Source organism: Oncorhynchus kisutch, linkage group LG26, assembly GCF_002021735.2.
Source record: "Oncorhynchus kisutch isolate 150728-3 linkage group LG26, Okis_V2, whole genome shotgun sequence".
Classification (NCBI taxonomy): Eukaryota; Metazoa; Chordata; class Actinopteri; order Salmoniformes; family Salmonidae; genus Oncorhynchus; species Oncorhynchus kisutch.
The window spans coordinates 49,978,997-49,993,996 of record NC_034199.2 but is presented as its reverse complement, the minus strand read 5'-3'; the positions used below and the strand labels follow the sequence as shown (position 1 = coordinate 49,993,996).

At 48.5% G+C, this 15,000-nt stretch overlaps 1 protein-coding gene across 3 annotated transcripts in view; it reads right to left on the bottom strand.

Moving 5' to 3' along the window:
* LOC109870778 (ras-associated and pleckstrin homology domains-containing protein 1) overlaps nt 1-15,000 on the bottom strand; it is a 172,601-nt gene that overhangs the window by 43,341 nt on the left and 114,260 nt on the right. For 2 of the 3 annotated variants that reach the window (XM_031805711.1, XM_031805713.1), the window contains 3 exons: nt 14,351-14,949; nt 10,254-10,328; nt 262-339 (listed from right to left, as the gene is read on the bottom strand). In XM_031805711.1, coding sequence (XP_031661571.1) covers nt 262-339; nt 10,254-10,328; nt 14,351-14,949 — 752 coding nt within the window. The remainder of the gene's footprint in view (nt 1-261; nt 340-10,253; nt 10,329-14,350; nt 14,950-15,000) is intronic. The other variant, XM_031805712.1, reaches the window with a different exon arrangement.

The window sequence follows — 15,000 nt, the reverse complement described above, 5'->3', positions numbered from 1 at the left end:
TTTAACACTGGCCTGACCCAGAAACAGAGTAGAGCTGTTTAACACTGGCCTGACCCAGAAACAGAGTAGAGCTGTTTAACACTGGCCTGACTCAGAAACAGAGTAGAGCTGTTTAACACTGGCCTGACTCAGAAACAGAGTAGAGCTGTTTAACACTGGCCTGACCCACTTATAGATAGTAACAGAGGAGACCGACAGGAAGAGAACTCACCTGTTATGTTATAGATAGTAACAGAGGAGACAGACAGGAAGAGAACTCACCTTTTTAACTTGGGCCTCCTTGATCTTCTCCAGAGCCACACGGATCTTCTCTGCCTTGGTCTTGGCAGCCTGTTCTTCCTACGGAAACACACACACACACACACACACATTAATACACAGACAAACAACAACACAGGTGCACACAAGGTACAGCAGGGCTACAGGAGAGTAGTTTTGAGGTGCCTGCCCCCCCCCCCTCTCTTCCTCTTGTTCCCCCTGTCTAGAGTGGTGGGAACCCCCCACTCCTCCGGTGCTCTCCCACTTACCTGGCTTCTCCAACAAGACGCCATTCTCACTCTAAAATCAGACCGTTTATTTGCGTTCCTTTATGGAGAAATAAAAACATATATTTCAAGGTTTCTAGAAGGTAGAGAACGGTAGTGAGTGTTCGGGTCAAAAAATAAAATAATCTGTCTCGTTGTTGTCAGAACAATGCCTCGTCTTTCAGCGATGGCTGCTGTTTTATATAATCCTCCCGTTGTTTCGTACACAGCCAGATTAGCATTTTGGATTGAAAGCTACATTTTGAACCAATTGTGTCCACAGTAGATTACAGGATCTGTATTCTCCGTCAGAAGAATATCACAGGAAGTGAAGTAGCAATATAATCTGTAGCAGCAGTCTTTTCAGTCCTTTCAGGTCCAAAGCACTTCCTCCAAACCACCGAAGCAGACAGGACTTCTCACAGTAAAAACAACAACAAAGTCCCGTAGTTAATAAACCAATCCCGTTAGTCTCTGTCCCGTAGTTAATAAACCAATCCTGTTAGTCTCTCTCTGTCCCGTAGTTAATAATCCAATCCTGTTAGTCTCTGTCCTGTAGTTAATAAACCAATCCTGTTAGTCTCTGTCCCGTAGTTAATAAACCAATCCCGTTAGTCTCTTCCTGTCCCGTAGTTAATAAACCAATCCTGTTAGTCTCTTCCTGTCCCGTAGTTAATAAACCAATCCTGTTAGTCTCTCTCTGTCCCGTAGTTAATAAACCAATCCCGTTAGTCTCTTCCTGTCCCGTAGTTAATAAACCAATCCTGTTAGTCTCTCTCTGCCCGTAGTTAATAAACCAATCCCGTTAGTCTCTGTCCCGTAGTTAATAAACCAATCCCGTTAGTCTCTGTCCCGTAGTTAATAAACCAATCCCGTTAGTCTCTTCCTGTCCCGTAGTTAATAAACCAATCCTGTTAGTCTCTCTCTGTCCCGTAGTTAATAAACCAATCCCGTTAGTCTCTTCCTGTCCCGTAGTTAATAAACCAATCCTGTTAGTCTCTCTCTGTCCCGTAGTTAATAAACCAATCCTGTTAGTCTCTTCCTGTCCCGTAGTTAATAAACCAATCCCGTTAGTCTCTGTCCCGTAGTTAATAAACCAATCCCGTTAGTCTCTGTCCCGTAGTTAATAAACCAATCCCGTTAGTCTCTGTCCCGTAGTTAATAAACCAATCCTGTTAGTCTCTCTCTGTCCCGTAGTTAATAAACCAATCCTGTTAGTCTCTGTCCCGTAGTTAATAAACCAATCCTGTTAGTCTCTGTCCCGTAGTTAATAAACCAATCCTGTTAGTCTCTTCCTGTCCCGTAGTTAATAAACCAATCCCGTTAGTCTCTTTCCCGTAGTTAATAAACCAATCCTGTTAGTCTCTTCCTGTCCCATAGTTAATAAACCAATCCCGTTAGTCTCTGTCCCGTAGTTAATAAACCAATCCCGTTAGTCTCTTCCTGTCCGGTAGTTAATAAACCAATCCTGTTAGTCTCTTCCTGTCCCGTAGTTAATAAACTAATCCCGTTAGTCTTTCCTGTCCCGTAGTTAATAAACCAATCCCGTTAGTCTCTTCCTGTCCCGTAGTTAATAAACCAAACCTGTTAGTCTCTTCCTGTCCCGTAGTTAATAAACCAATCCTGTTAGTCTCTTCCTGTCCTGTAGTTAATAAACCAATCCCGTTAGTCTCTCCCTGTCCCGTAGTTAATAAACCAATCCTGTTAGTCTCTTCCTGTCCCGTAGTTAATAAACCAATCCCGTTAGTCTCTTCCTGTCCCGTAGTTAATAAACCAATCCTGTTAGTCTCTTCCTGTCCCGTAGTTAATAAACCAATCCCGTTAGTCTCTTCCTGTCCCGTAGTTAATAAACCAATCCTGTTAGTCTCTTCCTGTCCTTTTTACTGCCAGATGAGGAGCTTCCAATCACAGACATCGATAAGACTAATAGAAGACGGATCATCTGAATCTATTCCAAGCCGGTTGAAAACCTGTTGTAGTGGGACAGCCCACTCAGACAAGCACCTTGTCAGAGTCCTGACAGAAACTGAGAACAGGAGAGGATCTGACATGGAGGGAGGGAGGAGGGACTGGCTGTACCAACACATACACACACAGAGACTGTTATCCCTCTCTCTCCATCAGAACATAATCCCTGACAGCGCTGTCCTCACCAAGGGGATCCGGGCGGTTCCACCCTTTAACCAAGGGGATCCGGGCGGTTCCACCCTTTAACCAAGGGGATCCGGGCGGTTCCACCCTTTAACCAAGGGGATCCGGGCGGTTCCACCCTTTAACCAAGGGGATCCGGGCGGTTCCACCCTTTAACCAAGGGGATCCGGGCGGTTCCACCCTTTAACCAAGGGGATCCGGGCGGTTCCACCCTTTAACCAAGGGGATCCGGGCGGTTCCACCCTTTAACCAAGGGGATCCGGGCGGTTCCACCCTTTAACCAAGGGGATCCGGGCGGTTCCACCCTTTAACCAAGGGGATCCGGGCGGTTCCACCCTTTAACCAAGGGGATCTGGTGATTTTAACTATGCCATTTTATAGCTGAGTGAGGGGACAGGTGGGTGTAGGGGAGGGGGGAGGATGGAGGGGAGAGAATTAAGGCCCAAGCCTCTTATCAGCAGCACCCCTAACCCCCCCCCCCCCCCATTCTGCATGGCTGCCCTAGCAACTGCGGCATTAACATAAATATAAATGGAGGGGGGGGGGTGACAGGAAGAGCTTCATATGAGAGGAGATTCCATGTGATTTATTACCATTCACATCAGACACACTGAACGTGACGAGGGACCGTCACAACATTAAATGGTGTCAGTCTGTCAGACGGCTGCGCCTCATGATAGACAGTTCTCCAAAACGTTACACGTAATCCTTTTTGAAGTTGTCTTTTTCCGTTCGTATCTGGGTTGCTGGGGCAACGTGTAACGTTTTGGACTGACTCACCATGCAGAGGAGAAGTGGAATATTAATACGACTGCATGGAGTCTGTCGGCTGCTGGAAGGTAGGGGAGGATGGGTGGAGAGTAGGGGAGGATGGGTGGAGAGTAGGGGAGGATGGGTGGAGAGTAGGGGAGGATGGGTGGAGAGTAGGGGAGGATGGGTGGAGGGTAAGGGAGGATGGGTGGAGGGTAGGGGAGGATGGGTGGAGAGTAGGGGAGGATGGGTGGAGAGTAGGGGAGGATGGGTGGAGCTTAGGGGAGGATGGGTGGAGCTTAGGGGAGGATGGTGGAGAGTAGGGGAGGATGGGTGGAGAATAGGGGAGGATGGGTGGAGAGTAGGGGAGGATGGGTGGAGAGTAGGGGAGGATGGGTGGAGAGTAGGGGAGGATGGGTGGAGAGTAGGGGAGGATGGGTGGAGAGTAGGGGAGGATGGGTGGAGAGTAGGGGAGGATGGGTGGAGAGTCGGGGAGGATGGGTGGAGAGTAGGGGAGGATGGGTGGAGAGTAGGGGAAGATGGGTGGAGAGTAGGGGAGGATGGGTGGAGGGTAGGGGAAGATGGGTGGAGAGTAGGGGAGGATGGGTGGAGAGTAGGGGAGGATGGGTGGAGAGTAGGGGAGGATGGGTGGAGAGTAGGGGAGGATGGGTGGAGAGTAGGGGAGGATGGGTGGAGAGTAGGGGAGGATGGGTGGAGAGTAGGGGAGGATGGGTGGAGAGTAGGGGAGGATGGGTGGAGAGTAGGGGAAGATGGGTGGAGGGTAGGGGAGGATGGGTGGAGAGTAGGGGAGGATGGGTGGAGAGTAGGGGAGGATGGGTGGAGAGTAGGGGAGGATGGGTGGAGAGTAGGGGAGGATGGGTGGAGAGTAGGGGAGGATGGGTGGAGAGGTGGGGAGGAGGGCTGAATGGAGTCTGTCGACTGCTGTTTCTCAGTAAGGTATCACTGACATGGTGGAGCTCTGAGGCAGGCTGCTGTTTCTCAGTCAGGTATCACTGACATGGTGGAGCTCTGAGGCAGGATGCAGCATCACAGGGAGAGAGCGAGGGAGGGAGGAAAGAAGGGTGGAAGGGAGCAAGGGATGGAGCAAGAGTGGGAGGGATGGAGCAAGAGTGGGAGGGAGGGAGCGAGAGTGGGAGGGAGGGAGCGAGAGTGGGAGGGAGGGAGCGAGAGTGGGAGGGAGGAAGTGAGAGTGGGAGGGAGGGAGTGAGAGTGGGAGGGAGGGAGGGAGGGAGAGTGGGAGGGAGGGAGGGAGAGTGGGAGGGAGAGTGGGAGGGAGGGAGGGAGCGAGAGTACTGTCTGGAGGAACTAGTCCTGTTCTAGTTACTGTCTGGAGGAACTAGTACCGTCTGAAGGAACTAGTACCGTCTGGAGGAACTAGTACCGTCTGGAGGAACTAGTACCGTCTGGAGGAACTAGTACCGTCTGGAGGAACTAGTACCGTCTAGAAGAACTAGTACAGTCTGGAGGAACTAGTACAGTCTGGAGGAACTAGTACTGGTATAGTTACTGTCTGGAGGAACTAGTACTGGTATAGTTACTGTCTGGAGGAACTAGTACCGTCTAGAGGAACTAGTTCTGTCTGGAGGAACTAGTACCGTCTGGAGGAACTAGTACCGTCTGGAGGAAATAGTACCGTCTGGAGGAAATAGTACCGTCTGGAGGAAATAGTACCGTCTGGAGGAAATAGTACCGTCTGGAGGAAATAGTACCGTCTGGAGGAACCAGTACTGTCTGGAGGAACCAGTACTGTCTGGAGGAACCAGTACTGTCTGGAGGAACTAGTACTGGTATAGGTACTGTCTGGAGGAACTAGTACTGCCTGGAGGAACTAGTACTGTCTGGAGGAACTAGTACTGGTATAGGTACTGTCTGGAGGTACCTGTCTGTCTGGAGGAACTAGTACTGGTATAGGTACTGTCTGGAGGAACTCGTACCGTCTGGAGGAACTAGTACTGTCTGGAGGAACCAGTACTGTCTGGAGGAACTAGTACTGGTATAGGTACTGTCTGGAGGAACCAGTACTGTCTGGAGGAACTAGTACTGGTATAGGTACTGTCTGGAGGAACTAGTACTGTCTGGAGGAACTAGTACTGGTATAGGTACTGTCTGGAGGAACTAGTACTGCCTGGAGGAACTAGTACTGGTATAGGTACTGTCTGGAGGAACTAGTACTGTCTGGAGGAACTAGTACTGGTATAGGTACTGCCTGGAGGAACTAGTACTGCCTGGAGGAACTAGTACTGGTATAGGTACTGCCTGGAGGAACTAGTACTGGTATAGGTACTGTCTAGAGGAACTAGTACTGTCTGGAGGAACCAGTACTGTCTGGAGGAACTAGTACTGGTATAGGTACTGTCTGGAGGAACTAGTACTGCCTGGAGGAACTAGTACTGGTATAGGTACTGTCTGGAGGAACTAGTACTGTCTGGAGGAACTAGTACTGGTATAGGTACTGCCTGGAGGAACTAGTACTGCCTGGAGGAACTAGTACTGGTATAGGTACTGTCTGGAGGAACTAGAACTGTCTGGAGGCTAATATTTTAAAATCCATAATAAATAGATATGCCGATAGTGGACAACCTTGTTTTAATCCTCTTGACAATTGAATACCTTCTGAGAAGTAACCACTATTTACTGTTGACGGCACTGTAAATGTTGACCGAAGTTTGTTTGATCAGTAAAAATATTGCAATATTATATTTTGTCCATATCTGACCCTTGCCCTGTTACATGTCAACTTTGACCATAGTCTACTATAATAATAATAATATAGATATATAAATAAGTGATCCCATTTGGAGATTGCGGTGGGGCCAGACTGTTTGGCACGACAATACAGCCATACAGCAGGAGCCCCGCTATAGAGCCAGGACTGATCTGGAACCAGGAGTCAGATATAGAGCACGGAGTCAGATATAGAGCACGGACTGATCTGGAACCAGGAGTCAGATATAGAGCACGGAGTCAGATATAGAGCACGGAGTCAGATATAGAGCACGGACTGATCTGGAACCAGGAGTCAGATATAGAGCACGGAGTCAGATATAGAGCACAGACTGATCTGGAACCAGGAGTCAGATATAGAGCACGGAGTCAGATATAGAGCACGGAGTCAGATATAGAGCACGGACTGATCTGGAACCAGGAGTCAGATATAGAGCACGGAGTGACCTGGAACCAGGAGTCAGATATAGAGCACGGAGTCAGATATAGAGCACGGACTGATCTGGAACCAGGAGTCAGATATAGAGCACGGACTGATCTGGAACCAGGAGTCAGATATAGAGCACGGAGTCAGATATAGAGCACGGAGTCAGATATAGAGCACGGAGTCAGGTATAGAGCACGGAGTCAGATATAGAGCACGGACTGACATGGAACCAGTAGTCAGATATAGAGCACGGACTGACATGGAACCAGGAGTCAGATATAGAGCACGGACTGACATGGAACCAGGAGTCAGATATAGAGCACGGACTGACATGGAACCAGGAGTCAGATATAGAGCACGGACTGACATGGAACCAGGAGTCAGATATAGAGCACGGACTGACATGGAACCAGGAGTCAGATATAGAGCACGGACTGACATGGAACCAGGAGTCAGATATAGAGCACGGACTGACATGGAACCAGGAGTCAGATATAGAGCACGGACTGATCTGGAGCACGGAGTCAGATATAGAGCACGGACTGATCTGGAACCAGGAGTCAGATATAGAGCACGGAGTCAGATATAGAGCACAGACTGATCTGGAACCAGGAGTCAGATATAGAGCACGGAGTCAGATATAGAGCACGGACTGATCTGGAACCAGGAGTCAGATATAGAGCACAGAGTGACCTGGAACCAGGAGTCAGATATAGAGCACGGAGTCAGATATAGAGCACGGACTGATCTGGAACCAGGAGTCAGATATAGAGCACAGACTGATCTGGAACCAGGAGTCAGATATAGAGCACAGAGTCAGATATAGAGCACAGACTGATCTGGAACCAGGAGTCAGATATAGAGCACGGAGTGACCTGGAACCAGGAGTCAGATATAGAGCACGGAGTCAGATATAGAGCACGGACTGATCTGGAACCAGGAGTCAGATATAGAGCACGGACTGATCTGGAACCAGGAGTCAGATATAGAGCACGGAGTCAGATATAGAGCACGGACTGACATGGAACCAGTAGTCAGATATAGAGCACGGACTGACATGGAACCAGTAGTCAGATATAGAGCACGGACTGACATGGAACCAGGAGTCAGATATAGAGCACGGACTGACATGGAACCAGGAGTCAGATATAGAGCACGGACTGACATGGAACCAGGAGTCAGATATAGAGCACGGACTGACATGGAACCAGGAGTCAGATATAGAGCACGGACTGACATGGAACCAGGAGTCAGATATAGAGCACGGACTGACATGGAACCAGGAGTCAGATATAGAGCACGGACTGATCTGGAGCCAGGAGTCAGATATAGAGCACAGACTGACCTGGAGTCAGGCTATGCTTCTGTTCTGACACCTTACCTGAAACACGTTAACTGTGACCCTACGTAAACTCTATAGTCCTATTAGTCCAACTGACTTAACTCCAAATCATCATATACATCTCCATATCCTGGTTCTCTGTTTCCATGTGTTCTACATCTCCATATCCTGGTTCTCTGTTTCCATGTGTTCTACATCTCCATATCCTGGTTCTCTGTTTCCATGTGTTCTACATATCCATATACTGGTTCTCTGTTTCCATGTGTTCTTCATCACCATATCCTGGTTCTCTGTTTCCATGTGTTCTACATCTCCATATCCTGGTTCTCTGGGTCAGTCTCTGGGTCAGTTCAGACAGACACATGTTGACTTGGTTTGGGAGGCTGGGTCAGTTCAGACAGACATGTTGACTTGGTTTGGGAGGCTGGGTCAGTTCAGACAGACACATGTTGACTTGGTTTGGGAGGCTGGGTCAGTTCAGACAGACATGTTGACTTGGTTTGGGAGGCTGGGTCAGTTCAGACAGACACATGTTGACTTGGTTTGGGAGGCTGGATCAGTTCAGACAGACATGTTGACTTGGTTTTGGGGGCTAGGTCAGTTCAGACAGACATGTTGACTTGGTTTGGGAGGCTGGGTCAGTTCAGACAGACATGTTGACTTGGTTTGGGAGGCTGGGTCAGTTCAGACAGACATGTTGACTTGGTTTGGGAGGCTGGGTCAGTTCAGACAGACATGTTGACTTGGTTTGGGAGGCTGGGTCAGTTCAGACAGACATGTTGACTTGGTTTGGGGGGCTGGGTCAGTTCAGACAGACATGTTGACTTGGTTTGGGGGGCTGGGTCAGTCCAGACAGACACATGTTGACTTGGTTTGGGAGGCTGGGTCAGTTCAGACAGACATGTTGACTTGGTTTTGGGGGCTAGGTCAGTTCAGACAGACATGTTGACTTGGTTTGGGAGGCTGGGTCAGTTCAGACAGACATGTTGACTTGGTTTGGGAGGCTGGGTCAGTTCAGACAGACATGTTGACTTGGTTTGGGAGGCTGGGTCAGTTCAGACAGACATGTTGACTTGGTTTGGGAGGCTGGGTCAGTTCAGACAGACATGTTGACTTGGTTTGGGGGGCTGGGTCAGTTCAGACAGACATGTTGACTTGGTTTGGGGGGCTGGGTCAGTCCAGACAGACACATGTTGACTTGGTTTGGGAGGCTGGGTCAGTTCAGACAGACATGTTGACTTGGTTTGGGAGGCTGGGTCAGTTCAGACAGACACATGTTGACTTGGTTTGGGGTCCAGACAGACACATGTTGACTTGGTTTGGGAGGCTGGGTCAGTCTAGACAGACATGTTGACTTGTTTTGGGAGGCTGGGTCAGTCGAGTTCAGACAGTGTCCATTTCCATACCTTTAGCTAAATACTATGTTTCCAAGCAGTTTAGTCATCTTAAAGGATGGGGAGCCATCAGGAAGAAGAGGAGGAGGATGGGGAGCCATCACGAAGAAGAGGAGGAGGATGGGGAGCCATCACAGAGGAGGGGTAGCTATCAGGAGTGCGACAGGGGAAGAAGAGAGGGATAACATGCAACATGCAGGAGGATGCTTGGGGAAAATGACCGTCTCCCTCTCATGGTCTGTAGAGGTCATCACTACACTATCACATTATAATAACTAGTCTAGAGACACTGTATAATCCTACTCTATAGCCGGGGGTCCTCCTCCCCAGGTGCTTTATATTAAAAGGAACTCAATCCGGCTTTAAAAATGTACTTCCTGAAGGGGGTAATAGTAGAATGTACAAGGTGCAATTTTCTAAATGAGGTATTACATCATCAGTTCCTGTTGTCAGCCATTACAGACCGTAGAGAGATATTTATAAACGTGTAACAAGCCCTTAGATAGTTGAATACACATTAGACATGGCAAAATGAATCAAAATCGCAAGAAAATGAGCTTTAAAACTGCCAAATGTTGTTCTCTCCACCAACACGATGGATGTGAACAGTTTGTGTCACGAACGGTGCTTGTTCAAATAGAAATAGATGAGGTGGGGTCGGGGGTCAGGCGAGATGTTCCTCAATGCTGGAAGGGGGACCACAAGTGAAAAAGTTTTGGAACTTCTAGGAAATTCTAGTGTATAGAAAGAACTATCTTATAGAAAATAAAACCCCATCTATTAAACAACCAGAGGGTATGACATTACGTGAGGGAGGGGTTTCATTGTTGCATGGAGGGTGTGGCTAATAAGACACCAATGAGAGAATAGCTTGATTTGCATGCAGGACGAAGAGACAAGCGAAGGAGAAAGACAGTCACCTTGGTCAGCAAGTGAGAGGGTTTTCCGGCTATATTTTTCAGAATCAGGGATGTTTCCCTGTCCAGATAGGAGTGCTTGTTGCAGAACGGAGAGAGAGAAGAAGAAGAGACAAGGAACATTAGTGAAATCAGTGATTGGCAATGAACAAATTGTGCATTTGATATCAGTTGTGAAAGCATAGAAAAATCTGATCCAAGAAAAAAGAAGCAATATGATCAGAATCAGAAAGAAGTAGATCAGAATCATTGTAACACAGTAGTGGAATAAAATAACAGTGTGTCATTGTTAATTTAACTCAATCTGTTGTTATCCAGCAACAGACCTAAGGCTCGATATTAACAAATCAAACTCAGAAATGGTAATCTTGTTGCTCTAACGGAACAGTAAATCTTTGCACTACAGGTCCGGAGACGTGGCAAATACTTTTAGCTATTTTCACAGTGGAAATTATGAGTGCAACAGCTGGTGGAGTTTACAATGAATAAATGCATTGTAAGTGGACAATTTATTTTTTATTTTATTTTACCTTTATTTAGCTAGGCAAGTCAGTTAAGAACAAATTCTTATTTTCAATGACGGCCTAGGAACAGTGGGTTAACTGCCTTGTTCAGCGGCAGAACGACAGATTCTTACCTTGTCAGCTCGGGGGTTTGAACTCGCAACCTTTTGGTTACCAGTCCAACGCTCTAACCACGAGGCTACCCGCCTCCTCTAACCACGAGGCTACCCGCCTCCTCTAACCACGAGGCTACCCGCCTCCTCTAACCACGAGGCTACCCGCCTCCTCTAACCACGAGGCTACCCGCCTCCTCTAACCACGAGGCTACCCGCCTCCTCTAACCACGAGGCTACCCGCCTCCTCTAACCACTAGGCTACCTCCCTCCTCTAACCACTAGGCTACCTCCTCTAACCACTAGGCTACCTCCTCTAACCACTAGGCTACCTCCTCTAACACTAGGCTACCTCCTCTAACACTAGGCTACCCTCTCTAACCACTAGGCTACCTCTTCTAACACTAGGCTACCTCCTCTAACCACTAGGCTACCTCCTCTAACACTAGGCTACCCTCTCTAACCACTAGGCTACCTCCTCTAACCACTAGGCTACCTCCTCTAACCACTAGGCTACCTCCTCTAACACTAGGCTACCTCCTCTAACACTAGGCTACCCTCTCTAACCACTAGGCTACCCCCTCTAACACTAGGCTACCTCCTCTAACACTAGGCTACCCTCTCTAACCACTAGGCTACCTCCTCTAACCACTAGGCTACCCTCTCTAACCACTAGGCTACCTCCTCTAACCACTAGGCTACCTCCTCTAACCACTAGGCTACCTCCTCTAACACTAGGCTACCTCCTCTAACACTAGGCTACCCTCTCTAACCACTAGGCTACCTCCTCTAACCACTAGGCTACCTCCTCTAACACTAGGCTACCTCCTCTAACCACTAGGCTACCTCCTCTAACACTAGGCTACCTCCTCTAACACTAGGCTACCCTCTCTAACCACTAGGCTACCTCCTCTAACCACTAGGCTACCTCCTCTAACACTAGGCTACCCTCTCTAACCACTAGGCTACCTCCTCTAACCACTAGGCTACCTCCTCTAACACTAGGCTACCTCCTCTAACCACTAGGCTACCTCCTCTAACCACTAGGCTACCTCCTCTAACCACTAGGCTACCTCCTCTAACCACTAGGCTACCTCCTCTAACCACTAGGCTACCTCCTCTAACACTAGGCTACCCTCTCTAACCACTAGGCTACCTCCTCTAACCACTAGGCTACCTCCTCTAACCACTAGGCTACCTCCTCTAACCACTAGGCTACCTCCTCTAACCACTAGGCTACCTCCTCTAACCACTAGGCTACCTCCTCTAACCACTAGGCTACCTCCTCTAACCACTAGGCTACCTCCTCTAACACTAGGCTACCTCCTCTAACCACTAGGCTACCTCCTCTAACCACTAGGCTACCTCCTCTAACACTAGGCTACCTCCTCTAACCACTAGGCTACCTCCTCTAACCACTAGGCTACCTCCTCTAACCACTAGGCTACCTCCTCTAACCACTAGGCTACCTCCTCTAACCACTAGGCTACCTCCTCTAACCACTAGGCTACCTCCTCTAACCACTAGGCTACCTCCTCTAACCACTAGGCTACCTCCTCTAACACTAGGCTACCTCCTCTAACACTAGGCTACCTCCTCTAACCACTAGGCTACCTCCTCTAACCACTAGGCTACCTCCTCTAACCACTAGGCTACCCTGCCGCCCCAATCAACGCATTCCATGGCTTTATGCTGCATGCCATTTTCTCCCAGTTCTGTAGGGTTATTGACGGTCTTTGCGATGTAATCAACTCCAATTTGGCTGGGTGGCACGGAATATTCTCTTCCTAGTCCGTTGTGGATTAATAGTTTCTTAAATAGCACAGGCTACAGTAACGAGTCATGGCAACAGCGGAGAACAAAAAAAACTGTTGCTCAATATGTTTGGAGTGACAATCAACATTGTTGTCATTGGCTTCAACAACTATAGGCCTCACACTTCTAAAATATACTAGGCTGAGTATTATCTAGATCCTGGAGAGGACGATGAACTGGCATATGAGCTTCTCTGAGATAGAAATTCTTTGGTTTTGCAAAGCCAGTTTCATCAGGTGTCCGGATGGCTGGTCTCAGACGATCCCCCTAGGAGAAGAAGCCAGATGTCCTTGGCTGGAACGGTCAGGAGAAGAAGCTAGATGTCCTGGGCTGGAACGGTTAGGAGAAGAAGCCAGATGTCCTGGGCTGGAACGGTTAGGGGAAAAAGCCAGATGTCCTGGGCTGGAACGGTTAGGAGAAGAAGCCAGATGTCCTGGGCTGGCACGGTTACATGTCATATGCGGTTGTGAGTACTGCCAAAATTCTCTAAAGCAACATTTGAGGCGGCTTATGGTATAGAAATTCTCTGGCAACAACATGACGAGGAGGTTGAAGAGGATGATTTGAATTCAGAACAACAACAGAGTAATGGTGAGTGTGTTCTGCCAGCGTTAATCATTTGACCGTGCGCCTTGCGGGTTGATACCGTTCTTTTACATGTTTTAATTTGTAAAAAAGAATCTGTTAAGTGACTGTTTTATTTAACATATATCTCTATTACTAATCACATTTATTGTAAGAGAAACTAAAACATGCTACAGTAGGCTTTTAGAATCATGCCAAAAATATCCTTGACTCGATCCAAGTTGACGAGCGAGGGGGAAACGAAACTAATTTCACACATAATAAGACAGCCTAAAGACGAGATTAAATTGACAGTAGTCCGATGACAACGTTATCAGTGGTCAGATTGACAAGATGCCCCCCATCTCTTCATGTACATTGACGGATGCATGGAAAGCAGCGTCCCTGTATCAAATCCTCCAGAAGAGTCACATGCAGGTAAAACATTGAGATTTCTATCAGAAAGATCCAATTCTGCAGTTTCTATGACACTTACCTTTTGTCAAATAACTCAACATTCAAGAGGTGCAGATTTATTTCCAAATTTTACAGGAATATCTGCACTGTCCACGCATTCAGCACATGACCACACCCACAGTCCACGCATTCAGCACATGACCACACCCACTGTCCCTACATTCAGCACATGGCCACTCCACTGTCTCTACATTCAGCACATGACCACTCCACTGTCCCACGCATTGTTAAAAAGCGCAAAAGTGGTTTTCATCACGAACAAAACCTTTTATCCACAAAAAGTAAAATTTGAAGGAAACATCTCTCGTGGGAAAATCTGCATATTTTATTGAATGGAAACATCTCCTTTCCACTGCAGTGATCACACACTCTTCACACCTGTATCACACGGCTCTGTGAGATGGAGCTGTATCATATTAATCCCCAAAGGGAAATGTGTTCATCTAACAGCCGAATGTTGTCAAGCTACTTCATAACCCTATACCACTAGTATAGTTAAAGTAGCTTCATTTCTGTCATGGTCCTTCGAGCCGTAAAGCAGTGAGGTTAACCTGTAAATGTATCACTAGATAGAAAAGCAGTACTTATTTAGTGTGTATGGATTAGATTTAGGGTGTGTGCAGCCTACCTCGGTGTTGCCTGGGGGGGCCTGATTGGGTCCCTGTTGTGTAGGAGTGGCCCCGTCCTGTTCTGAGGGCCTATCCAGAGAATCCATGCTGCTGGCCGAAGCAGAGTTCACCGACGACCGAGACGAGAGGGAGAAAGACCGGACCTCGTGTTCGCTGACCGTCCCCACCGAGCCTGTCCGGCGGTGTGTGTGATGGTGGGAGGCGGGCCTCCGCATGGTGGAGTAGGTGGAGCTGGAAGAGGCGCTGGCCAGGGAGTGGGAGCTCTGTCTAGCAGCCTCGTCCATACTGAGAGACGCCTGCTCCAGCTGGGCCGTGATATCATCCAGGGACAGGTTGGAAGCCATGGGGCGCCCGTGGCGAGCTGCCACCGTAGAGGCCGGTGAGGCCCGGGTACTGGAGGAGGTACTGTCCCCGCTGCTGGAGGTGCCTCCTCCACTCCCTCCAGCACCACCGTGCCCCTTGCTGCTGTGCCCGGCGGTGGGTTTTTGGCGGAGCTTGGCGTTTGGCTTGCCGGTGGTGGTCAGCTCCTGCTCTATGGAACACAGGTCTGCCATCAGGGAATCCAGGCCGACACCGTCTCCACCCTGGTTTAGAGCCTCTGGAAGAAGAGGAAACATCTACATCAACACCGTCATTGGTCTTGTTCAGC